Raw genomic sequence first — 27,127 nt, 5'->3', positions numbered from 1 at the left:
GTGTGAGTGTGACGTGTGTGAGTGTGACGTGTGTGAGTGAGACGTGTTGAGTGAGACGTGTGTGAGTGTGACGTGTGTGAGTGTGACGTGTGTGAGACGTGTGTGTGACGTGTGTGAGACGTGTGTGAGTGTGAGACGTGTGTGAGTGAGACGTGTGTGAGACGTGTGTGAGTGTGAGACGTGTGTGAGTGTGAGACGTGTGTGAGTGTGACGTGTGTGAGTGTGACGTGTGTGAGTGTGACGTGTGTGAGTGTGACGTGTGTGAGTGTGACGTGTGTGAGTGTGACGTGTGTGAGTGTGACGTGTGTGAGTGTGAGACGTGTGTGAGTGAGACGTGTGTGAGTGAGACGTGTGTGCGTGTGAGTGTGAGACGTGTGTGAGTGAGACGTGTGTGAGTGTGACGTGTGTGAGTGAGACGTGTGTGAGTGTGACGTGTGTGAGTGTGACGTGTGTGAGTGAGACGTGTGTGACGTGTGTGTGACGTGTGTGAGTGAGACGTGTGTGAAGTGTGTGAGTGAGACGTGTGTGAGTGAGACGTGTGTGCGTGTGAGTGTGAGACGTGCGTGTGAGTGTGAGACGTGTGTGAGTGAGACGTGTGTGAGTGTGACGTGTGTGAGTGAGACGTGTGTGAGTGTGACGTGTGTGAGTGTGACGTGTGTGAGTGAGACGTGTGTGACGTGTGTGTGACGTGTGTGAGTGAGACGTGTGTGACGTGTGTGAGTGAGACGTGTGTGAGTGAGACTTGTGTGAGTGAGACGTGTGTGAGTGTGACGTGTGTGAGTGAGACGTGTGTGAGTGTGACGTGTGTGAGTGTGACGTGTGTGTGTGTGACGTGTGTGAGTGTGACGTGTGTGAGTGTGACGTGTGTGAGACGTGTGTGAGTGAGACGTGTGTGAGTGTGACGTGTGTGAGTGAGACGTGTGTGAGTGAGACGTGTGTGACGTGTATGAGTGTGACGTGTGTGAGTGTGTGACGTGTGTGAGTGTGACGTGTGTGAGTGTGACGTGTGTGAGTGTGACGTGTGTGAGTGAGACGTGTGTGAGTGTGACGTGTGTGAGTGTGACGTGTGTGAGTGAGACGTGTGTGAGTGAGACGTGTGTGAGTGTGACGTGTGTGAGTGTGACGTGAGTGAGTGAGACGAGTGTGAGTGTGACGTGTGTGACGTGTGTGAGTGTGACGTGAGTGAGTGAGACGTGTGTGAGTGTGACGTGTGTGAGTGTGACGTGTGTGAGTGAGACGTGTGTGAGTGTGACGTGTGTGAGTGTGACGTGTGTGAGTGTGACGTGAGTGAGTGAGACGAGTGTGTGTGTGTGACGTGTGTGTGTGTGACGTGTGTGAGTGAGACGAGTGTGACGTGAGTGAGTGAGACGTGTGTGAGTGTGACGTGTGTGTGTGTGACGTGTGTGAGTGAGACGTGTGTGAGTGAGACGTGTGAGTGTGACGTGTGTGAGTGTGAGACGTGTGTGAGTGTGAGACGTGTGTGACGTGTGTGAGTGAGACGTGTGTGTGTGACGTGTGTGAGTGTGACGTGTGTGAGAGTGTGACGTGTGTGAGTGTGACGTGTGTGAGTGAGACGTGAGAGTGAGACGTGGTGTTGGCCACCCACCACCTCGTGTACCGCTCCGGCCTTCATCGATGTTCGCTAACAGCACCCACCCCAACAGTCTGTTAAGGCTATCCGGGCGATCTTTGTCTTTCCATGAGAGTGTGAGAGCTAGTAAGAGTGAGTGTGAAAGTCCGTGGTGTGTGTGCGTGAAATTCAGGGTGCATCTAGGCTGGCGCAAGTGCCGTGGGGACATTTGCGCGACTTACTGGCGATCTGCGATTGTTGGAGAGAGTGAGTGTGAGAGAGTGTGAGAGAGTGTGAGAGTGACTGAGAGGACTTCAGTTATTTGCGAGGCTCCTTGCTACACAGAGGAAGCCTCCTGTGAAATCACAGATGTGGCGGCACTTGCCTTGCCGCACGCAACCCCCGCTCTCACCTCCACGCTCATCAAGTGGGACCATCAGCGTCCACGTGTCCCGGCGGATGGGCTGCTGCTGGGCCTACACAGAAGGATTATTGAACCTGGCACACTCCGCCGCACCTGGCTGAGCGCGTTTGGGGCGCTGACACGGCCCCAGCGGTAGCGCTGTCTCTGACTCGTTGCAGAGGTCCGCGGTTCGAATCCGGCGATCGCCCTGCTTTTTTGGCTGTGTGTGTGCGCGCATTCACCGTTAAATTCCACCGCTACGCAGTGGATGTTAAATGTCCCATGACGCTGTTCGAAGGGCGAGCAGGCCATTTGCGTGGCCACATCGTGGCCCAAATTTCGAACAACTTCATTTGTAAATGCTTTGGAAATGCTCGTCATTACTCAGGAGATAAAGGCGGCCGGGCGTGGTGCTGGCCACCCACCCCCTCGTGTGCCACCGTGCCGGCCTTCATAGGTGCTCGCTAACAGCACTTGCCCCAAACATCTGTTCATGCTTTGTGCGAGCGAGAGTGTGCGAGCATGAGAGTGTGAGAGCAAGTAAGAGTGGGCGTGAAAGTGCGTGGTGTGAGAGAGTGAGATTGAAGGTGCACCTAGCCTGGCACAAGTGCCGTGTAGAAGCTCAATACAATGATTTTACTTGCAGTGTCCCTCTGGAGCTACGAGTCCATTTTGCACAGAACTGAGCACCGTGCACATGGAACCCGTGCAGTGTCTAGAGGCTTGTATCATCGGTTGAACGTACTTGGCATCATATCAGCACTGCAACGCTGATGCTAGCGGTGGTGGCTGCTGCTGTAGCTCACGCTGCTTTGATGTTGACCCTGCAGGTGACATTAATTACATGGTGGGGAGCTGATCACCAGCGGCCCGTCCTGCTGCAACAGCAGCAACACAGCGCACCTGCCCCGGCCATGTGCACGCACGATCCGTGGGCTGCACGCGTCTAGCAGCGGTAGCAGCAGCAGCGGCAGCGGCAGCGGCAGCAGCAACAGCAGCAGGTGAGTGCCTAGGACAGTGCTGGTCATGTTACAGAGAGAAGCTGAGTTCAACACCGTGACAGAGAGCTGTCGCTCAGCCACACACAGCGGGGGAGCTGAGTTCAACACCGTGACAGAGAGCTGTCGCTCAGCCACTCACAGCAGGGGAGCTGAGTTCAACACCATCACAGCGAGCTGTCACTCAGCCACTCACAGCAGGGCAGCTGAGTTCAACACCATCACAGAGAGCTGTCACTCAGCCACTCACAGCAGGGGAGCTGAGTTCAACACCATCACAGAGAGCTGTCACTCAGCCACTCACAGCAGAGGAGCTGAGTTCAACACCATCACAGAGAGCTGTCACTCAGCCACTCACAGCAGGGCAGCTGAGGTCAACACCATCACAGAGAGCTGTCACTCAGCCACTCACAGCAGAGGAGCTGAGTTCAACACCATCACAGAGAGCTGTCACTCAGCCACTCACAGCAGAGGAGCTGAGTTCAACACCATCACAGAGAGCTGTCACTCAGCCACTCACAGCAGGGGAGCTGAGTTCAACACCATCACAGAGAGCTGTCACTCAGCCACTCACAGCGGGGGAGCTGAGTTCAACACCATCACAGAGAGCTGTCACTCAGCCACTCACAGCAGGGCAGCTGAGTTCAACACCATCACAGAGAGCTGTCACTACACTATTTAACATCTTCTTTGACCACGTAGTTCGAGAAGTTGTACCGATAGAATATGTTATAGATAAAATGGGAGGCTGATGGATGCCCGAGTGTGATCAAAGGATGGCTCCTTATTAGATGTATTATGTACATAGATGATCTGGTGATTGCTGCCCACTCTGAGAAGGAGTTGGAGATGCTTTTGCTGAACCTGGAGCATGCTATTAAGAGATGGGGCCTTACATCAACCCTACAATAACAAAGGATCTGCCTGGGTATTTTATGTCATCAAATGCTCACCTCCTTCAACTTGCCATGAGTGATGGAGCAGTTGTGGAGAAGTTTCTATACTTGGCCAGTGTGCTCTGATTTGACCAGCTATGGTTTGGCAGCCGAAGTCTCGCTCCGAATCAATCGACCGCCATTATCTGTTCATCAGCTATGTAATCCTGTGTGGAAACTACCTCGCCTGTCACTCCATACAAAGCTCAGGGTCTTCTCGGCCACAGTTATGCCCTCCCTTCTGTTTGCTTGCGAGACGTTGAAGTTTGAAACATTCAGGCTGGCCTGCCTACAATCTGTCCTGGGTTTAACCAGACTGGATTTTCTGAGGTAACTCACAGACCATTGAAGCTTCTAGACATTATCCCATCAGTGAGCCCTGGTAAGCGAGGCTGTGTTGGCTGAGTCATGTAGCCCAAATCCCCAGCCACCGCATGCCCAAGCATCTTCAGTTTGGCCAGATAGACGGGGCTAAACAGACACATCACGGGCTAGAGAAGAGATGGACTGTTGTGGCAGTCACTGGTACCAGCAGTGTCAGGGTCGGCCTCTGTGGAGGAGGTTCGTGAAGGACGCTGCTTCCTCCAATAACAACGGAGGGCAGATGAGCGATGCCCAGAATAACGAGCAGAGCGCCGGACGGCTAAAACACCGAAAGTTGATCAAGTTATGAGCACAATTGGTGCATCTGCCGGTCATCTCAGTCAACCCATGAAAACTGGGTCTGTTCCAGCGGGCCGTCGACACTTCACGTGGCCTCAAAGTGCACCTAGCCTGGCACAAGCACCATGGCAACGTCACCGCCACTTAGTGGTGAACGGCGGTTGTTGTTGTTATTGTGTGTTTACGTCTTAGTGTGTGTGTTTGTTTATGTGTGGGTGTGTGCAGCCATGATACCCGTAACGGAGCTGCGGTATTTTGCCGACACTCAACCCGCCTACCGCATCCTCAAGCCGTGGTGGGACGTGCTCACGGATTACCTGGCTATCGTCATGCTGATGATCGCTGTGTTTGGCGGAACCCTGCAGGCACGTACACCTAAGCTCGTGGGGCACCCTTACGCAACGCTCGCACACAAACCCAGACGCCCGCAACCCTTAGTGAACATAGCCACACACAAATGAGGCCATATCCCGACAGAGACATTGCAGCAGCGAGCAAAGATGGCGATCTTGTACTGATGAGCCCCGATGAGGGCGATGCCGGTCTAGAGTTGTGTCTCGGTCTCATCACTGCCTGCTGGGACGGCCACAGTTTCTGAACTCGCGAGCCGGCGGTATCAACGACAGCGCTGCCGCACGTGCGGTTCCTTTAAGCCAGTGGTCGAGATCAGGCTGAGATTGTACGTGCGGTGCAGCACACCTGCATGTCGCTGGTTTTAAATCTGCCGCTTTCCAGGAGCGTTAGCGTTTCGGCACGTGATGGATTTTCTTGCCGTGTACAGGAGTGAACAACGCTGTGTATTCCGCTTGCTCAGTGCTCGTTTAGATACTTATTATTATTATAATGATTATTGTTATGGATTGTACATCAATGACAATGGGGTGTTGGGATTGGGTAAGACGTGGCTCCAAGTTAAAGTAGGAAACGCCTTCCTAAAGAGAAATGTTTCTGGGTGGCACTTGGAAAATGGCAACCGACCCGGACTCCGTGTCAGCCTTCGGTAGAGAGTTCCTCAACCCGGGTGACACGGAAGCGAATTACCCCAAGATGGCCCATGGACTTGAGCTTCTAACTAACTCTACTAAACAATTGTTTTTATTTTACCAGGTAAGGCCCACTGAGCTCTTTCTCAGACGTGATCTGGCCATCGCAAATGATAACTCAACGAAGCGGCTTATCACCTGGACATTTCTAGCGGCCGAATATTCTTAAACGCGCGTTTTGTTCTGGGGATGCAAGTCCAGCCACCTCAGAGTTCTTCTTGGAACGCAGGGACGCAGCAACACCTGCATTTACGAAGACCTGAGATCGTTCAGGGCCTTAAACTTTAATTTAATGCCGGAATGTAACGGGCAACCAGTGAAGAAGAGGGTGATGTTTTTCTGCATGAGGAGTTCGGGGTCAGGACACTAGCACGTGCATTCTGGATGGGGTCGGCAGAGGACCGTGCTGGTGCTTCCAGACAGCAGCTGTTGTAAAGGCCACACAGCGCCCGTGGGGATATATGCCTACGGTGCTGATGCTGTTACATCACGGCAGCTAATAACTTCAGGCTGAACCAACCTAGTGGGACCCCATGCCATGGTCATGGACCTGCGTAGCAATGTGCTACAATGCACCACGGTTCTACCCCAAGCCGTACTGCATTGAGCCATGCACGTTGCCACTGTCACTCGTGCCCCCATGATGCCCCCCGTCGTGCCCCCCGTTGTGCCCGTGCCTGCTCGTCGTCTACGGAACGCTTGCACAGCGTGAAAAACACACTCTCTACCCAAGGTGGCGTGGACACGGATTCTCTATGAGAATGATCTGTTACAGCAGCCACCCCAAGGAATTACAATGAATGTTTGCCTGTTCCCCACTGTGTCAAACTCTCCATTTTCACGTGTCCAACTAAAATACACCCGCTCACCCTCGATCACACTCGCCCCACTCTCTCTCTCACTCCCGCGCAGGTGAGCCAGGACAAGATGGTGTGCTTGCCGTGCGTGCACGCCTGCGAGTGCACGTGTACGCACGACGCCAGCACGGCTCGCGAATGCAACGCCAGCAGCCGCCTCGGCCCGGAGCAGCTCACCGCCAGCGCCCAGCACGCCGGGCCACTCCGGGCCCCCGCCGAGGGGCCGACGGCCACCGCCGCCTCCGCCACCGCCGCCTCCGCCGACGACGATGACGACGACGGCTCCAACCCCTCGCCGGGGCCCGGCGCCGAAGCGGACCCCGACTCCAACACCATCCCCGGCGCGTTCCCCACGCCGGCCTCCGGCGGCCAGCCCGGAGGGCCCCGCGCCGGGGCGGCCCCTCCCAGCGCGCAAGCCGTCGTCGCCCGGCCGGGGCCCCAGGCGGTGAAGACGGAGCTGGACAGACACCAGTACTTCTACATCGACGCCGTGTGCTACGAGAAGCAGCTGCACTGGTACGCCAAGTACTTCCCCTACCTGGTGCTGCTGCACACCCTGCTGCTGCTGGTGCTCAGCAACTTCTGGTTCAAGGTGAGTGCCCTCGGGACGACGTGGAGACCTAGCGGCGACTGCGCGGGGCCCGTTCACCACCCGGCACGCAATCACCGACTCGCAATAACGACAGCGGCAGCAGCCGCCGTTCGCCACTAAGTGGCGATGATGTCACCACGGCACCTGTTTTAGGCTAGGTGCACTTCTGAGGCCACGTGAAGTGTCGAAAGCTTGCTGGCAGGCGGTCACGGGACAGACCCAAGTGCCGTGGGTTGACTGACCGAGATGACTGGCAGATGCATCAGCTGTGTTCCTCACTGGGCCAACTTGCTACGTTTTAGCCACCCAGCGCTCCGCTCGTTGTTGTGAGCATCACTCCTCTGCACTCTGTTGTTGCTGCAGGGCAACTGCCTCCAACTTCCCCGTAGCGTCCTTTATGAACCTCCACAGAGGCCGATCTTGCTTCTATTATTATTGTTGCACTTGTTTACCCAGCCTCACTGATCTTGCAGAAGTTTAAGCGGTTCTGCTTTTATTACAACCGACCTGCAGGGAGCTCAGCGGGAGATCGAGCGGCTCCCAGTTGGAAGGTTGCGAGTTCATATCTTGTTTGGGGGGTTGACTAAGCCCATCATCCCTCTAGGGTGGACAAAATATGTGCAGTACCACTTAGTGGAGAATGCAACTGTGGTTGGTCAATGGTGAAAGTTGTCCCCGCCATGAGAATGTCGAATAAAATTACCACGTGAATTTGTACGCACGCACGCAACCCTACTCATCCGCAACTCTGATTGCAGAGCGTGCGGTGAAGACGACGTTGCGCCATGGCGTGCCTCCCTGCCCCCCCCCCACCCACAGTACCCCAAGACGAGCTCCAAGATCGAGCACTTCGTAGCGATCCTGGGCAAGTGCTTCGACTCCCCGTGGACGACTCGCGCCCTCTCGGAAACCGTGGCCACCGAGTCGTCGTCGCCGCACGCGGGCAACGGCGGCGGCACCCCGCGGGCACACACCCTCTCCCCGTCGTCCATGAGCTACCAAGCTGGCGGCGGCGGCGGCTCCAACTTCGGCGCGATGCCGCCCGGCGCCGGCTTCAACCCCAAGCCGCCGCTGCCGCCGCCGCCGCACTCGCAGATGTCGGCGGCGTCGGCGGCCGCGGCGCCGCCCCCCTCGTACCGGGCGTCGGACGACGTGGAGGCGCGGGCGCCCATGCTGGCTCACTCGCCCACGTCGTCCGTGCACCAGCGGAAGGTGGCGCAGCACGGTGCGCCGGGACGCGCGCACAACGGCACCCAGGGCCACGACGAGGCTCAGGCCCAGAACGTGAATTTCCAAAACCAGGCGATGGCCGCGGCGGCGTTGGCGGCGTCTGCGGCGTCGGTGGACGTGCTCGGCTCGCTGGACAAGAAGGAGGCGGAGCAGGCAAAGGCCATCTTTGAGAAAGTGAAGAAGCTCAGGGCTCACATCGAGGAGTCGGACGTCATCTACAGGTTCGAGCCTCTCGCCGTGCCCTGGACATCGCGTCAGGGGCAACATGTTGACTGCCTCACCTGGTCGTGGGTTCGATCCCGACCCTGACGCCTGTTGTTTATTTGGAGTTTGCGTGTCTCTTTCCGTGGTCGCGTGGATTTTTCTTCGGGTACTCCGGTTTACATTTACAAACGCGCGTTTAGAGTATTTGGCTGCTATAAATGTCCACGCGATAAGCCACTTTGTTGAGCTACCATTTGTGGTCACTTCTGAAAAAGAGCTCTAGAGCTCAGTGGGGCCTTACCTGGCATAGATTTTATCTATTTCAGCAGGATGGGCCCAGTGAGCTGCGATGGTCCAGATATTATACGGTACAGATCTTAGTTCCACAACTATGGTTACTTAGGTTGCGATACAAAACGGCGAGTATGGGTACGTGCTTCACATGTTACAGGAACACAGAACTGGTGAAAAACGCAACAACAAAAACATGACTACATTGTGTTACGAACAATAATGAAGGAACAACTAAATGTCGCTTTAACAACGCAAACAAAATCAGTAACTGGGAACCTCGAGCGTGATTCACGCAGAACTCTGGCCCACTGGTCTCTGCCAATTATTTACGGCAGCTGCGTCAATGATTTAATTCCCAAATGGAATGCGACAATAGCGGATCCACAACGAGGCAGCAGCTACCGAGAGGACCTTCTTACCATTAAATTATGCATGCAACAACATGCCCATGTTGTTTACAATCGACAGCGGCCGGTGATGCGGTGGTCCAGTGGTAGTGCGTTCATCATCGTCACGATCCATGGGCAGATAGCCGTCGGTGTCCACTGCACCTTTTGTAATTTATTTCCAGTTTCCTCTCTTGTCTTGCAGTGGACATCTGCTCAAGTAGTGGCCACATCTGTCTGGCACCAACCTCTTGTGATGTCGTCGTCAAGCTCTGCACCGTTAGGTCTTCCCCTCTCTTGCTGCTGCGGTGTGTAACGACCAGAACAAAACTCCGCACTCGGCTGCTTCACAGCGTACGTTAAAGATCCCGTGACGTCATTGGCAAGACGAGACCATTGTGTGCCTGGCGTTCCAGTGCAGATTTTCTAAATTTGCCAAATTTCAAAAATGACACCCCAAATGATTCAATTGGAATCTACAAAGCAATCATTGATCGCCCCTTACTGCAAAAAACTTTGCAGAATCCTTCTGAACAAAGAGTGATGGGTGAAGAAGTGTTCCAACTAAAATCAAGCGGTCATTGACCAAGGGGAAGACCCCCAGCGTCATTCTACAATGCAGCCACCGCTCTATTATCCGTCATTACCTCTGCATCTTTACAGACGAGGGGAGTTCCAGTGTGGTAGTAAACGTCTACAAGGTTTTGCGATTCATTTTGTAATATACTTTAATTATGAAATCACCATTATTTGTCAATATTTAGAGTTGTACGAGTCTTGCCCTCGAAAGCGGTGGCTCTCCGTCCGTGCTGTGCACACCACTGGTGTCTCCGCAGGGCATGGGAAAGTGGTCCGCAGAATTATTGCCGAATCTAGGATTTGCGGTCTTTTTATTCCTCGGGTTTTAGATCTTCCACAAAGCTCACGGTCCACCCTACACCGCATCCACTGCACAAACTATGGCAGATGCGGATACCTGAAGCACAAATGGAAAATTAAGAACTCTCCAGGAGTGTGCGACTGTGGTCACCCAGAGCAGACCGTAACAACGTATAACGACGCAATGCACAAATACGAAGGAGACATCGCAGCGATGATACACTCCGCCGCTGCTCCTGACGCCGTTGTCTGCTGGCTTGACGACCTGAGTGTGGAATTGGAGTTGTTGCTCTGCATCTAACATCAGCAGCCATACGACAGGAAGAAGAAGAAGTCGTTTTAATTATGAATAATATCTTATTGGTATATGATGGTCCTGAGAGTTGCCAATGATTGTCTGCAGTTGGTGTAGAGCATCACAGTGTTCATTAACGACCGTTTAACCTTTGGGTGCGTGTGTGTGCGTGTGTGTACGTAGATCGTATATGTCTCAAACGCTGTGCAAATCCCTGGAGCTGGTGTGCGTGCTGGCCTACTCGCTGCGGTGAGGATCCACGTGCACCGACCTCTCATGATTCAGCCAACGTGCTCTCTGTACACGCCGCGTGGCGTCTCAACTCCCCGTCGATGCTTCGAAAGAAAGCGCTATGGAACGTCGCCGAGCTCGCCACGCACTCGGCAACGCGTTTAAAGTGCCCATTCCCGCAAGCATTTACTCGGAAAACACTTTCACCCGTTGAGCAGTGCACACGATCCGGAGCGTCAATTTGCTCGGAGTGGAAGTGCGTTTTGTGTCACCAAGCGAGGACTCGAGAGAGAGCAAGTTGACCTGGGTCACCAACCACCGAGCCAATAGAAATCGAAGCAACAACAACCGCGTGGACAGAAGAAGTCGAATGCAGTGCACAAACATAAATCGCCTTTAAGATAATCCACAATTCCCCGTAATTAAAGGTGACGCGAACAATTTGCTTAAAAAACGGTTCGTAGTTTAGTTAAGTTAAACACTGGCATGGAATTAGAGTGACGATCGCACCGGCATGTAAACCAACAGGGACGTGTGATGTCAAACACAAGTGCAGGAATGGTTGCCGAGTGGGCGCTGTGTTTGTGAATGCGTGCGCGTGTCCAGGGCGTTCGGGGTGCTGTGGCGGTGAGATTTTAACTGCCTCGCCTGGTTTACAGGGGGTCGTGGGCTCGATGATCCCAACCCTGGAGTTTGCGTGTCTCTGTCCCCATGATCGCGTGGATTTTTTTCTCCAGATCCTCCGCTTTTCCCCCTCTACATTTAGAAACATGCGTTTAAAATTCCTACGTGATAAGCCACGATGTCGAGCTATCATTTGTGGCCAGATCGCTTCTGAAAAAGGGCTACATGGGGCCTTACCTGGTTAAAATAAATATCGTTTTAGGGAGTTTCAGTTCCTGTGACGTAACGACGATGCGCTGTGCACACAGCTGCGTGCGAGAGATCAACTTCGACGTGATGTGCTCGGCCCCGGACATCATCCACCTCACCGGCTACGGCACGTTCTGCTGCGCACACCCGCTCGCGACGCTCTTCAAGGTGCTCGCACGCTCACCGACACTCACGCTCACCGACACCGACGCTCACCGACACTCACGCTCACCGACACTCACGCTCACCGACACTCACGCTCACCGACACTCACGCTCACCGACGCTCACGCTCACCGACACTCACGCTCACCGACACGCACGCTCACCGACACTCGCGCTCACCGACACTCACGCTCACCGACACTCGCGCTCACCAACACGCACGCTCACCGACGCTTGCGCTCACCGACACGCACGCTCACCGACACTCGCGCTCACCGACACTCACGCTCACCGACACTCACGCTCACCGACACGCACGCTCACCGACACTCACGCTCACCGACACTCACGCTCACCGACACTCACGCTCACCGACGCTCACGCTCACCGACACTCACGCTCACCGACACTCACGCTCACCGACACCGACGCTCACCGACACTCACGCTCACCGACACGCACGCTCACCGACACTCACGCTCACCGACACGCACGCTCACCGACACTCGCGCTCACTGACACTCACGCTCACCGACACTCACGCTCACCGACACTCACGCTCACCGACACTCACGCTCACCAACACGCACGCTCACCGACACTCACGCTCACCAACACGCACGCTCACCGACACTCGCGCTCACCGACACTCACGCTCACCGACACTCGCGCTCACCAACACGCACGCTCACCGACGCTTGCGCTCACCGACACGCACGCTCACCGACACTCGCGCTCACCGACACTCGCGCTCACCGACACTCACGCTCACCGACACTCGCGCTCACCGACACTCACGCTCACCGACACTCACGCTCACCGACACGCACGCTCACCGACACTCACGCTCACCGACACGCACGCTCACCGACACTCACGCTCACCGACACGCACGCTCACCGACACTCACGCTCACCGACACTCGCGCTCACCGACACTCACGCTCACCGACACGCACGCTCACCGACACTCACGCTCACCGACACTCGCGCTCACCGACACTCGCGCTCACCGACACTCACGCTCACCGACACTCACGCTCACCGACACTCACGCTCACCGACACGCACGCTCACCGACACTCGCGCTCACCGACACTCACGCTCACCGACACGCACGCTCACCGACACTCACGCTCACCGACACTCACGCTCACCGACACTCACGCTCACCGACACGCACGCTCACCGACACTCACGCTCACCGACACTCACGCTCACCGACACTCACGCTCACCGACACGCACGCTCACCGACACTCACGCTCACCGACACGCACGCTCACCGACACTCACGCTCACCGACACGCACGCTCACCGACACTCGCGCTCACCGACACGCATGCTCACCGACACTCACGCTCACCGACACGCACGCTCACCGACACGCACGCTCACCGACACTCACGCTCACCGACACTCACGCTCACCGACACTCACGCTCACCGACACTCACGCTCACCGACACGCACGCTCACCGACACTCACGCTCACCGACACGCACGCTCACCGACACGCACGCTCACCGACACTCACCGGCAGTCGCGCTCATACGAGAGAGGCAGTCGCTCCATTGCGACGCATGAGCGGCAGGGTGGTGGCGGTGCAGACGTAACGCCCCGTGCCTCGCAGCAAGTCGGGCCTGGGTTTGATTGCTGACTCGGGCATCTTTCTGTGGAGCATGTGTGTGTTCTACCCCTGTCCTGTATGGGTTTCCTCCGGCTTCTGCAGTTCCCCCTTGAGCTAAAAACACGTGCGCACAACGTAACTGGTACCTATGGGACCTTTTTGCCAGTATCGAGACAAACAAAAATAAGAAAATGCTTTCCCCGTTCTGGCAATAAAACAGGAGGTGTCAAGATGTTCAAACACCAAATGGATGGCTATTGCAAGGCATCAAGTCTGCATCAACCACACGTGCTTGTGGCAAAACGTGCAAACAAGCGTGCTCTGACAATGTGTGCATTGTCTTTTAAATTGATTGACCTACACCATAGACAGGCTTCTTTACGGCCTTGTCTCACCAATGTTTGACCAGGGAGCGCTAAAAGGTGAACAACACAAAGGCGATAGAAGCATCAAAGTATGAATAGTTCGGGTTGAGCTGTTATATCTGGTATTGGCGACACGTCCTAATACCGAAAACAACCTACAAATTAGTCAATTAGTCACACAGCAGCAGCAGCATCGCCCCCCCCCCCCCCTACTGTGCCAAAAGCGAGCCCAGTAGCCACGGCCACGTCGCGCGGTGACCTCAGCCACGTCGCGCGGTGGCCTCGGCTACGTTCGCTCGGTGGCCTCGGCTACGTCACGAGGCTTGCGCGTGACCGCGGCGCGTGGTGCGTGCGTGCGCACAGATCCTGGCGTCGTTCTACCTGGCCGTCACGCTCTTCTACCTGCTCGTGTGCCTCCACACCGTGGTGTGGATGGTGCGGCGCTCGCTGCGCAACTACTCCTTCGAGCACGCGCGCGAGGAGAGCAGCTACAGCGACATCCCCGACGTGCGCAACGACTTTGCCTTCCTGCTGCACCTCACGGACCAGTACGACCGACTCTACGCCAAGAGGTTCGCCGTCTTCCTCTCCGAGGTAAACGCTGCCTTCCTTGGGATTTCTTAGCCGGGTAAGGCCCACCGAGCCACGTGGCTCCTTTTTGAGAAGCGACCTGGCCACGAGTGGTAGCCCGACGAAGCGGCTTGTCAAGTCGAAATCTACAGCAGGCAAATACTCTGAAGCTCGCGTTGATGCTAAATGGGGAGGGGCAACAAACGGAGGACCGGAGAGAAGTCCACGCGACCACAGGGAGAGAGAGGCGCGGGCAGGGAGTTTCACATTATTTGTGTGGTCCACCAACCCTTGTCGCCTCCACTGTGCTGGATTACAGGCCACATGCAGTGTCGCCACCACCGCCGCCCGACTTTGACGCACCATCCCAGACGGTTTTGGAGCCAATGTGCTATGGGATGTGGGTGCTGTGGGATGTGATTGATTTAGTTGTCTATTGGCAGCTGCTTTTCTGTCTTTGAAAGCTGTCGATGGCCTGTTTGTAATAGGGAGTAGCTTACACAGCCATCCGAAATGCACATGGGAGCACAAAACGGGGGAGTCCATTGGTAACACCGCGTCCTTTTCCACTGCTCCGATGAGGCAATTCTTGTCAAGGAGCATAAACCGTCACGCGAACTCCGACCATCCTCGCAGCGGCCGCTTTTGGCTTGCCATCGAACAAAGACGGTCACCACATCGCGGCCGTCTGGAAAGCTCTTCCTTCCGATATTAGGAAGCCACCGGAGCAATGCACTTTCAAATCATCATCATCTAGATTGACAAACGAATTTATTTAGAACTGCGTTTTGTGTTTCATTGTCCTTCCACCAAACCTCCGATGAGCACGGTTGGCTACGTACGGTGTGAAATAAATTCAACATACATTGACACTTCAGTATTGAGCAGAATAAGGAAGCAACATGTTTAGCCGAACAGTCACCTACAATTCTTGCTGGTCTTCGGTCACAACGTCTGCGTCTCCGTGCTGTTGTCTCCGTGCTGGCCAGGTGAGTGAGAAGAAGCTGAGGCAGTTTAACCTGGACCAGGAGTGGAGCCGGGAGAAGCTGCAGGCCAAGATCACGCGCAACGCCCAGGACCGCACCGAGCTGCACCTCTTCATGCTGTCAGGTGCCTTCACCGCTCCACACACACGGCACTGATCCACACACACACCGCTCCACACACACACCGCACACACACACACACCGCACCGCTCCACACACACACCGCTCCACACACACGCACCACTCCACACACACGCACCACTCCACACACACACCGCTCCACACACACACCGCTCCACACACACACCGCTCCACACACACACCGCTCCACACACACACCGCACAAACACACGCACGGCACCGCTCCACACACACACCGCTCCACACACACGCACCACTCCACACACACACCGCTCCACACACACACCACTCCACACACACACCGCTCCACACACACACCGCTCCACACACACACGCACGGCACCGCTCCACACACACAACACTCCACACACACACAACACTCCACACACACACACCACTCCACACACACACCGCTCCACACACACAACACTCCACACACACACCACTCCACACACACACCGCTCCACACACACACCGCTCCACACACACACGCACGGCACCGCTCCACACACACAACACTCCACACACACACACCACTCCACACACACACCGCTCCACACACACAACACTCCACACACACACCACTCCACACACACACCGCTCCACACACACACACCACTCCACACACACACGCACGGCACCGCTCCACACACACAACACTCCACACACACACCACTCCACACACACACCGCTCCACACACGCACGGCAAAGCCAGCGGTGCCGCAGCGGTTGACAAACCGTGGTACGAATCTGGCCACCCGAGTTCAATTCCCGCTCACGACCAATAACAGCGGCGAATATTTTAACCGGTCCTGGGCTTCTCCTGGTTGAGTGCCTGGTGCATTGTGTATTCAGCATCAGCACTGGAGAGACAAAGGCGGCCGGGTGTGGTATCAGCCGCACTGCCTCGTCGTGTGCCATACTGGCTACTCGCTAACAACACTTGCCCCAACATTCTGTTAAAGGCTACACGGAAGATCTTTATACAGTCAAACTCCGATGTACATCCTCCCCTTTTGCATAATTTCGCAAATACGTCGTCACTTTATGAATAACACTGCGACCCAATTTGTGTCGTCCCAACCCCCCAATCACGTCGCTGACAACATCGACCGTCCCATCTAGTGTCCGTCGCCCCTCAGCCGTCACCTCCACCACCTCACCCCGCACATCGCTTTGCTTTGACGTCGTTTAGATATCTGCCGTCGCACCGCTACAGGAACGCATCCCCGATGTAAACCGGCGTCGTTACCGTACCTGCGTGCGTGCGTCCAGGTCTACCGGACGCCGTCTTCGAGCTGTCGGAGCTGCAGGTGCTGAAGCTGGAGCTCATCCCGGACGTGATGATCCCGTCCAGCGTCGCTCACCTCACTCACCTGCGCGAGCTCTGGCTCTACCACACGCCCGCCCGCATCGACATGGCCGCGCTGGCGTTCCTGCGCGAGAACCTGCGCTCGCTGCACCTCAAGGTGGGCCCCCCCCCCCCCACCCCGGCAGAACCGCCGCCTCCCTCCCTCCCAGTGCAGCGGGTTGCGCGCTCATCCGATTGTAGCGTTGCCCCGTCGCACGGAAAAGGGTTTTCTCCAGGTACTTGGGTTTACTCCCACACGGACAAACACTCGATGATTGGCTGAAGACAGCTTAATACAAGGCTGTGGTACGCACGCTAGGCCCGCTTGTCACTGGGAGCCACCGTCGGGGTCAACTGGTGTGAGGCGGTGAACTCCAGCGCCAGAAATCTGCAATGAAGAAACTGTAGTAAGCGGCAGCTTCCGCCCGTGCACGTGACCACCACAGCAGGGCCCATGGAGATGCACGGAAACAACGCAGAAACACCACACGGAGACCCACAGATAGACGTTAAAGACAAGCCACAGTCGTGCGATCGTGGGCCATGCAAGACAAACCACGGACGGCATGGTAAACCCACTCTAATCTGCGCTCCTTCAGCAAAGGATGAGGAAGATAGAAATGACACCAACTCTCTACTGAAGCCCTCTTTCTGTGGCCAGCAGACTCGATATTAGCGAGAATAGAAACATAACCACACGCAAGAATAGAATAGTCTGGTTTGTATTCTTGGTTCTTTCGGTAAAGTCAAGTAGAAGGGAAAATAAAAAATAACAAAATAAAAAACCCAAAAAAATATTTTTCATTCTTTTATTATTTCCCTTCTACGTGACTTTACCGAAAGAAACAAGAATATGAATTCCTGCAGTCACGAAAGCTTTAAATCTAAAAAGTCTGGTTTGTATTCGTAAGGCGTCCGCTTCAAGTTGTGTTATTCGTGCATTTTGTGTGAGCAAGGTATTCGTTGTCACGTTACACGTCGGGTTAGTTTCGTCACCGCAACGTCGCGCCGACGTTCACCCGCGAGCATTCTCATGTTCTCCCTGCACGAGTGCCATGCACCCCCCACCACCACCTCCTAAAGTTCCAATGAAACGTGGCGGCGAACGCGTGTGCACAGTTCACGGACGTGAAGGAAATCCCGGGCTGGATGTACAGCCTGCGCAGCCTGGAGGAGCTGCACCTCACGGGAAACCTCAGCGACGAGCACAACAAGTTCATCTCGCTGGATGGGCTGCGTGAGCTGCGGCGTCTGCGCACACTGCGCATCAAGAGCAACCTCAGCAAGGTGCCGCAGGTGAGCTCCAGCGCGCCGCGCACCTCTGATGAGCACGGTTGGCTATGTACGGTACAAAAAAAGTTCAACATTAGCACACGCACGCACCACGCACGCACCACATCGAGGAGCATCAACCATCTTCGTGCAAATTCTAGTCATCCTCGCGTATTAAGAGGCTTTTCACTTACCATCGAACTGCATCGCGCGCTTTCACGTGCGCTTCTGCGGCCGTCTGGAATGCTCTTCTGATATTAGGAAGCCACTGGAGCTTTGCATTTTTTTTATCATCGAGATTGAAAACACATTTCTTTAGAACTGCTTTTTGTATTTAGTTTGTTGGCCTCCCCACACCACCGATTAGCTACGGTTGGCTACGTACGGTGCGAAAGAAGTTCAGCATACAGTACATACACGCACCACCGCGCAAGGCTGCAGAATTCCCCAAGTGGTCTTTAACAGACCTTCGCGCGAAGTGGTGTTTAGCGAGTGCCTACGTTCGGGCCGGCACGGCACACAAGACAGGAGGGTGGCTTGGCCAGCTCCACACGCAGCCGTATTTGTCTCAACCGAGGTGAAGCCCAGGGCGGGTTAGTCAGGCGGCGGTGCCGCACGTGGCCTACAATCCAGCACCGTGGAGTCGGCGAGGGTTGATGGATCACTGCGCGTGATGTGAAACTCCCTGCCAGTGGGCGTCGAGGTGCCGTGCGCTCGCTCGCCAGGAGACGGCAGTACGGTGAGTGGGACTAATCGCCATCCGTTTACAGCTGTACAGGGATAGAACATTGCCCCCTCTCTCACGTAGGTTTTCTCTGGGAGCTCCGGTTTCCTCCTACTTGTGTAATAAAAACACTCATCATTAATCGGCTGAAAACTCAACGCAGGACCCCCCTCAATGTAGCTTTCCCGTATAAATAAGTAAATTATTAACATAAAGAATTATCATTATGAGGTTCACATTTATTAGCTGTGAGCAGAATGCAACCTCAGGACAAGGGGTTTATAGCGCAGTTCACTAAGCACTGGACCACCACTGCCAAGACTGTTGGGGCAAGCGCCGATGCACGCACGCACGCATGCACATGCGGTCACCGCTCATCACAGTGTGGCACGCGTGCACCTCCCCACACGCACCTATCTGTAAGCAAGCCTGGCTGCAGACGAGACGCTGACTGTTGAAGCCGGTCCTGAGTTTTCTTATTTGAATCCAATGCAGCTGAAATTATGCATTCGCCCTACAAGGCCGTGCAGCTGATGTGATGTGTCAAGTATTTTCTACGTGGAGAGACATGGATAAGAGGTGATTTGCTTGCTTATATATTGATATATTTACACAAATGAAAGACAAAGTGCTGTTAGCGAGCACCTATGAAGGCCGGCACGGCACAAGGAGGCGGTGGGTGGCCAGCAACCACGCCCGGCCGCTTTTTACTGCTCAGTGATGATGTTTACATACCGCACCAGGTACTCATTCAAGGCTGAGTCAACCTCAGCGGGGTTCGTATCAGAATATTTACGAATACTGGAGGAATCCGATGAGCTTTGAAACTCTTTTTCACAGAAGTCCCGACGGATACACACGTCAATCACAGAGCGACACGCAGCCGCGTGTCACTCGCACAGGCAGCGCAGCGCCACGCACAGCATGCCACGCACAGCATGCCACGCATCTCTCTCCTTCTCCGTGCGTGCGTGCGTCGCCCTGTTGCCACGTGCGCGGTTCCCACGGCTCCACCACGGCTACACCACGGCTCCACCACGGCTCCACCACGGCTCCACCACGGCTCCACCACGTAACCGGCCGATGCCCCCACGCAGGTGATCGTGGACGTGGGCTCGCAGCTCCAGAAGCTCTCCATCAACAACGAGGGCTCCAAGCTCGTGGTGCTGAGCTCGCTCAAGAAGATGGGAAACCTCTGCGAGCTGGAGCTGAGTCGCTGTGACCTGGAGCGAATCCCTCACGCCATCTTCTCGCTCACCAACCTCCAGGAGCTCGACCTCAAGGTGTTTGCTGGGGGCGGTGGGTGGCAGTGCGGGGGCCTGGCCTGGTGGCTTTGTGTGGTGGCTGTCAAACAAAAAGTCAAATTGATTTCCTGCTCAAATGAGCACTCAGGCGGTGCTCTTCTCCTCTGTGCAGCCCTGTCCCACCACCACACCGAGTCCACCACCACACAGAGTTCACCACCACCACCTCCACACCGCTCACCGAGTTCACCACCACCACCACCACACCACTCACCAAGTCCACCACCACCACCACACCACTCACCAAGTCCACCACCACCACCACACCGCTCACCGAGTTCACCACCACCACCACCACCGCGTCTCTCGCCAGTCGCTGTTCTCTCTGCAGGGCGAGCATCTCGAAATGTGAGGCTCTCGAGTTTCTAATTCGGCTCTTCCAGTTGATAGCCCATCATCCTTCCGGGGTCGATAAAACGATCAGAGTTCCACTTTGTGGGGAAGTCAACAGTGATTATCCCATCTATACATTTCCACACGATAAGCCATTTCATTGGATTATCATTTGAGGGAAGGTCGCTTTTGAAAAGAGCTGTATAGCTCAGTGGGCCTTAGCTGGTAGAAAATAAAAACTTTTAGTAGTGTAGTATAGCGATGGTGTTATTTTGCCACCAGAGGAATGTGTCATTTCCACCACTGACTCAGGACTGTAAACAGGAGAATGAACACCAATGCCTCATTGCTTGTTTGAGCAGGAGATGACTTGCTTGGTTCAAGTGGTTGTGGTAGTTTTATTATCAATGTCACGCGATTGTTAAGTTTATCGCCACGGTAACAGCAGCAATCTCATTCACATTTTTTAGGAAAACAACTTGAAAACGGTGGAAGAAATCATCAGCTTCCAGCACTTACACCGGCTCAGCTGCCTCCGTTTGTGGTACAACCAGATCGCCTACCTGCCCATCCAGGTAACGTATCCCGACCTCTCACGCAACTCCGTTCCTCGGCAGCGTATCGCTCTGTGTACACCTGCTTCAGTAGGCGTCTTCTGTTTGCCCATTCTTGGGTTCAATGGGAGAAGTTCACGGCAGCGCTGACCACAGTGGTAACGATATTAGAGTGACAAGGAGGTGGCCGACCGCCGGTGAGCAAGCGAGTGAAGTGTGCAGGCGCGTGTGTCTCGGATGAGCAGCGTGACACACTCACCGGCGTTGACGGTATGTGCTGTGCGTGTCCTGTGTGCTTGTCCTGTGTGTGTGCTTGTGCGGTGCACGGTGCGTGTGCGGTGCGTGTGCGTGTCCTGTGTGCGTGTGCTGTGTGCTCTGTGTGCGTGTGCTGTGTGCTGTGTGCGTGTGCTGTGTGCGTGTGCTGTGTGCGTGTGCTGTGCACGGCACGTGTGCGGTGCGTGTGCTGTATGCTGTGTGCGTGTGCTGTGCACGGCGCGTGTGCTTGTGCTGTGCACGGCGCGTGTGCGGTGCGTGTGCTGTGTGCGTGTCCTGTGTGCGTGTGCTGTGTGCGTGTACTGTGTGCGTGTGCTGTGCACGGCGCGTGTGCGGTGCGTGTGCTTGTGCTGTGCACGGCGCGTGTGCGGTGCGTGTGCGGTGCGTGTGCGTGTCCTGTGTGCGTGTGCTATTTGCGTGTGCTGTGTGCGTGTGCTGTGCACGGCGCGTGTGCGGTGCGTGTGCTTGTGCTGTGCACGACGCGTGTGCATGTCCTGTGTGCGTGTGCTGTGCACGGCGCGTGTGCGGTGCGTGCTACAGATTGGGCTGCTGTCGGGGCTCGAGCGGTTGTACCTCAACAGGAACAAGCTGCAGTCGATCCCCGCGCAGCTCTCCTGCTGCCGGAGGCTGCGCCACCTGGAGCTCAGCCGCAACCTCCTCACCGAGATCCCGCGGGAAATCCGTGGCCTCGCCAGCCTGCAGCACCTGGCGCTCACGGGGAACAAGGTGACGGCGAGCGGCGGACGAATGCCGCCGCGGGCGACGTAGCCCCCGGGGGGGCCGCGGAGGGTCGGCCGTTGGTTTTCACCGTTACGGGAAATGCTTTTCATTCGGATTTCGAATCACGTTTGCGTTGGAGGGGGGCAGGAGTGGGGTTTGAATTAACTTGTCGGTCATTGTCGTGGTTGTCGCACGCAGACATCGGGCATGGCTGTGTGGTTAGTGTCTGCCTGGCATGTCATGTGTGGTTGTGTGTGGCTCTGTGTGACTCTATGTGCCTCTGTGGTTGTGTGGCTATATATGACTGTGGTTGTGTGTGGCTCTGTGTGGCTCTGTGTGGCTGTATACGGCTTTGGTTGTGTGTGGTTGCGTTTGGCTGTGTGTGGTTCGATGTGTTTGTGTGTGACGTGTGGCTATGTGGCTGCTACTGGACAGGATAAATAACGACTGTGATTCTGATTGTCGTGTTACAGATCGAGGCGCTGCCACTGGAGCTGTTTGAGTGCCGCAGGCTGCGCGTGCTCATGCTGGGCCACAACGCCCTCACCTGCCTCCCGCCCGGCATCGGCGCGCTCACCTCCCTGTCGCTGCTCGAGCTCACGGGGAACCCACTGGGTGAGAGGCTCCTTGTACCATCGTAGGGAAACGGCATTCTGTCTCGCCGCTTGTCACACCGCGAGCAATGAGTTGGAATGCGGGAGAGTCGTAGTCATGTGCGTCGTGTGTGTGTGGTCATGTGTGTGCGTGGTCGTGGTTGTGGTTTGTGTGTGGTTGTGGTCATGTGCGTGGTCGTAGTTCTGTGTGGTAGATCTGGACACTGTCCCATCAGTGAGCTCCTCCGGCAGGCAAGGCTGCGTTGGCTGGGTCATGTAGACCGCATGCCCAGCCACTGCATGCGCAAGCAGCTTCTGTTTCGCCGGATAGAGAGCGCTAAACAGGCATAATACAGGCTGGAGTAGAGATGGATTGATGCAGTATAGGAGGATGCTTAGTGGACTTGCCGACGACCAGTACCAGCGGTGTCTATGGAGAAGGCTCGTGAAAGACGCTACTGGTCAGTTGGAGGCATTCAACCCCATGGCACCTGGGTCTGTCCCGTGACCTGTCTTCCCATGGCCTCAAGGTGCACCTGGCCTGGCACAGTGGTGAATGGTGGCTGTTGTGGTTGTGTGCATAGCTGTGTTTCTGTGCGTGGCCGTGTGCGTGCGTAACGCTGCGGCCGTGCCCGCGTGTGCCAACAGAGGGCCTTCCTGCCGAGCTGGGCCTCTGCCCGGCCCTGCGCCGGGCGGGCCTCCTCGTGGAGCCCGAGCTGCTGGCGTCGCTTCCCGCAGACGTCTCGCAGCACCTGCACGCGCCGCCCGGCACCGCCTACCGCGCCGGCTCGGAACCCTACCACGGGGGGGGCAACGGCGGCGGCGGCGCCGCTGTCCGCGGAGAGAGCGGCGGCGGCGACGGGCAGAGCGATGCGCGCCGGGGTGCCGGCGGGGAGTCGGCGGCGGAGGAGACGGAGCGCCGGGGCGGGGAGGGGGAGGCGTTCGACGACGACGGAGGCGGCCGCGCGAGCGAGGCGTTCCGCGGCGGCGGCGACGGCGTGAGTCAAGACAAGGCGCCGGCGAGCGGCGGAGGCGGGAAGGGCGTCTAGGGAGTGGTCCCGCGCTCGCACGGGGGCCATGCTGCCCGGTGGCGAGGCCCATCCTGGAGATGAGGCCCCGGAGGGAGGGATGGCTCCTTTGGCGGAGGCCGCGATGCCGTAACTAACCCGTGTCGTGAACGCACTCCCGTCGGGGGGTCACGCAAGCTCGTGGGAAGCGTCTGGGACGGTCGCCGTCATTGGGCCGCGGAAGCGACCGTTCGGCTTCCACGGCTACTTTTATATTTCCTGCACATTTTGCTGCACATAATGGCTGAAAAGAAAATGAGGCAATTTCTTGATTCATAAAATAACAATTCGCGAGCAGTTCCATGAGTTGCCCTCACGTATGCAGAAAAATATGCAATAAACATAAAAAAAAACTGTTTATAATATAACGTTCAAATCTGTTATTTAAAGTGTACGCTGGCTAACATTTCAACCAGCAGTGCCTGAGAATAAATCACGGTTTGCGTCGATGCCTCCGTAAATAATAATTGACGACTGCACATATACGCGCGCGTGGACACACGCTTCACATTGGATCGCTGCGTCTGCCTGGCAGTACCGGATCGTTCGAGGTAGCATTTCCCCCCCTTTCACCAGGCGAGAGCTACGAAAGCGCATCACTTTCGCGAGGGAGACCTGGGGGAACGACGATAGGGTACGGGGTGGGAGGGCGGCACGCGAGATTCGGAGCGAATGCGCGTCCGGTGCATTCCCGGGCAACTGCCGCGTCGTCCGTCCCCCCCCCCCCCCCCCCCCCCCCAGGTCTCGCGTGAGAATGGTGGTGTCTTGTGTTGTGAAATAAGTTATTTCAATGTATGTTTTTAAAGATGCGCAGGCTGCCCATCTGAGCTCTCGGAAAATATTATGCCGCGTCTAACTGACGAAATCTTGAGCTTTAATTTTGTCTTATAACCGTGCCCTACCGTGGGGTGTGATCAAGGATCTCCCGACAGCGGCGGTGGGGGAGCGGTCACGGAGCAGGTGCCATCGGCAGGCTTCTCGTGATGAGCACCCACGTGGCACAAGCTGTCATTTAGGACGGCGACCTAGCTAGGATGCCCGTGAGGCATGTGCAGGTTGTGATTTCGGTGCGTGTAAAACACACGCACAAACACTAATCTTAATGAGTATCACTATAGTGTCCTACTAATGCATGACGCTTCGAGAGTGCAGGTTGTCATTGAACGTGGCATGAAGTTTGAGCAGTAGTATAATGCACTCAGGGTTACGATTTTGTGCCAACGCGCACAGGTTGTGTGGCACTGCATTGCCCACAGCGGCAACCGCAGCAGCAGCAGCAGCAGGATTCACACTCCCAGTGATTGCGAAATTTTGGGCATATGGGCAAAGGAGCCAGTAGCAGCTGGCTTACGTTCAATCCTCGCGTCACTTTGGATCATTCTCCTGCATTCAAAGCCGTAAGAATAGTTACACATTGAACCTGAATGTGCATTTTTGCTGTGGTGAGCCCTCGGAGAATCTGCAGGGTTCGCTCTCTCTCACCCTCTCCTCTGCAATGCCCCTTATTTCTGATTGTCTTGACTCTTGTTGTCATTCTTGTTTCCAATTGATTGTCTCCATAATCATTGCAGTTGTCATGGCCAAAGGCACACACGAGAGCACATCATGAACACGCAAAACGGCCATCCTTGTGGTTCTCACAAGTGTTTAGCCTCGGTGCGCCGTTTATCACGTTCTCATCTTTACTTTTTTTTAATGAACACTTTTATACATTTTATTTTCAGTAGGAATTTTTTATCTGACTCTTTCTGGTTATGCAGTTATGTCAGAGCTGTTTTCTAAATCACGTTTATATATTTGCTCGATCGATATACTTAAGGCAAATGTGTGTCGCGATGCCTGTGCAGTGTTAGTTTAATTTGTGTGTCGATCGTCGTAATCACAAAGCATGCATTTTCTCGGTGTCCCCTGATCTCTAAGGCAAATCCATGACCAATGTCAAAAACGCATAACTCTACTCCAGACAAAGCTGGCGACCTAAACACCTCTGCGAACTCCGTTTGGAGACGACGCCAATTGTGAACGCCGGAGTTTAAGACGTCAGGGCTCCTGAATTCCATCGTGCTGGCCACTGTCGTGCAAGGGGCTGGATTGAGGACCGCTTTGGCATGGGTGCCCTCAAGAAGTGATGAGCACGCTTCTAGAGTTGAGAAGTGGATTTACCAGTTGCCAAGTAAATGTGTGCACGGTATTGTGAAAATATCACTCCCTTAGGCATGAGTAAAGACTCCGTGACCTTGTGAGAGCGGGGACTTTATGCCAATTTATCAGCACATATGCGTGAATATCACTGGTATGTTAACATAATTGGTTTACCCAGGTCTTCATTGTAACAGGTCTCGATATGTTCTTACCTCGCTAATTAGTGGAATTGGTATGAGATCCACGAACAGTATGGTCACAAAAACGGACTTGAGAACTTAAATTGGCATCATTAAAATGTACCCAAAGGCTCCAGTTGTATCCATGTTTGGTTTCTGAATTCAAGCAGGGTGATGGAAATTGTGAGCTTAATTAGTGGAATCGGTTTTGCATGGTGTCAACTTTGCACTCTTTTTCCGGTGTCGCATTCACTTTTCCGGTTTAATTTTCATATTCACTGGGGGCGTCCCTTTTGTCTAAAGAAATAAATATGCAAACGATGCCTCTTCTCACACACCCTGCCGAGTCCTGATTTAAATTCTCGAATTGCAGTTTGTTTTTTTGTTTTGCAAGAACTGTCCACGCGGGAGGCGAAGAGGCCTTAGCCGGGGAGGCAGCTTTATTTGGCGGGTAATCCGTGAACCCCCCCCCCCCCCCCACGTTTTGTGGGGAAGCAGAGAGACGTTGGAGAAGGCAAAGGTGCAGCCGCACACTTTCCTGCCCGTGCAAAAGGGCCTCTACCGTCCTCTCTCAAAGCGCCTTGCATCGAATCGCTTTCAGTCTCTCCAATGTGTGAGCGGTGTCTTGCGGGTGGTGGCACTGGGCCGACGACTGGGTGAATCAAGACGAGAGCCGTCGGGCCATTTCGATGAATGATTGTTTTGCGTGAGAACTCTAGCAAGCACGTTATCCATTTGGTTATGCGTCGTTGTGTACTGCAGGCTGGCGTGGTCTGTCTGGACAGTGAATTTGTGCCCAGCCCGTCGAGGGCGGTGTGGCCTGAATGCGATGACCTCCCAACCCCAAGGCCTGTGACAATACCGCCCCCGAAGCCGCCGACGTCACTCACGTCCGTGATGAAGGTGAATGGGATATGAAAAGTCAGGATATGCGAAGGGGGAAGCGTCGGTGAGGTGAGGCCACAGCTTGGAAAAAAATGTCGCCTTTGATGAACCCCAAGAGAACCTTTGACCTATGCTCATGAGCACGTGGAGATTGGTTTTGCAACGGTCGAGAATTGCGGCACAAAGTGGCGGCAATAGGAGACGTGCTCCCCAAAAACTGCACAAATCTCTGGAATGGTCTTAGGTGTGGACCAGTCTCGTATGCGTGCTGTTTCTGCCGGGTCTGTCGCAACCCCTTCACTGCTTGGCATTTTTTGTAAGTTTTGAGCTTTAAATTAGCCTCTCGAACCCTCGACAATGCCGAGCGTAAGCGACTTAAGTGCCCCTCAAACGAGCAACTGAACATGATGACATCGATCTTGA

General features: G+C 55.2%; 1 protein-coding gene across 1 annotated transcript in view; it reads left to right on the top strand.

Moving 5' to 3' along the window:
- Nucleotides 1–26,156, top strand: part of LOC144719617 (volume-regulated anion channel subunit LRRC8A-like) — a 32,465-nt gene extending 6,309 nt beyond the window's left edge. The window contains exons 2-16 of the mRNA XM_078595702.1: nucleotides 2,804–2,974; nucleotides 4,795–4,934; nucleotides 6,525–7,061; nucleotides 7,881–8,512; nucleotides 10,533–10,598; nucleotides 11,513–11,621; nucleotides 13,973–14,203; nucleotides 15,169–15,289; nucleotides 16,583–16,776; nucleotides 17,778–17,954; nucleotides 19,752–19,937; nucleotides 20,762–20,866; nucleotides 21,659–21,844; nucleotides 22,312–22,453; nucleotides 23,080–26,156. Of these exons, the coding sequence (XP_078451828.1) occupies nucleotides 4,797–4,934; nucleotides 6,525–7,061; nucleotides 7,881–8,512; nucleotides 10,533–10,598; nucleotides 11,513–11,621; nucleotides 13,973–14,203; nucleotides 15,169–15,289; nucleotides 16,583–16,776; nucleotides 17,778–17,954; nucleotides 19,752–19,937; nucleotides 20,762–20,866; nucleotides 21,659–21,844; nucleotides 22,312–22,453; nucleotides 23,080–23,480 (3,225 nt within the window). The 5' untranslated portion in view covers nucleotides 2,804–2,974; nucleotides 4,795–4,796 and the 3' untranslated portion in view covers nucleotides 23,481–26,156. The remainder of the gene's footprint in view (nucleotides 1–2,803; nucleotides 2,975–4,794; nucleotides 4,935–6,524; nucleotides 7,062–7,880; nucleotides 8,513–10,532; nucleotides 10,599–11,512; nucleotides 11,622–13,972; nucleotides 14,204–15,168; nucleotides 15,290–16,582; nucleotides 16,777–17,777; nucleotides 17,955–19,751; nucleotides 19,938–20,761; nucleotides 20,867–21,658; nucleotides 21,845–22,311; nucleotides 22,454–23,079) is intronic.
- Nucleotides 26,157–27,127: the final 971 nt, after the last annotated feature.

Source organism: Lampetra planeri, chromosome 6 (genome assembly GCF_965212315.1).
Source record: "Lampetra planeri chromosome 6, kcLamPlan1.2.h2, whole genome shotgun sequence".
Lineage (NCBI taxonomy): Eukaryota > Metazoa > Chordata > Hyperoartia > Petromyzontiformes > Petromyzontidae > Lampetra > Lampetra planeri.
The sequence above is the reverse complement of the archived record's forward strand: the minus strand, read 5'-3'. Positions and strand labels throughout refer to the sequence as shown.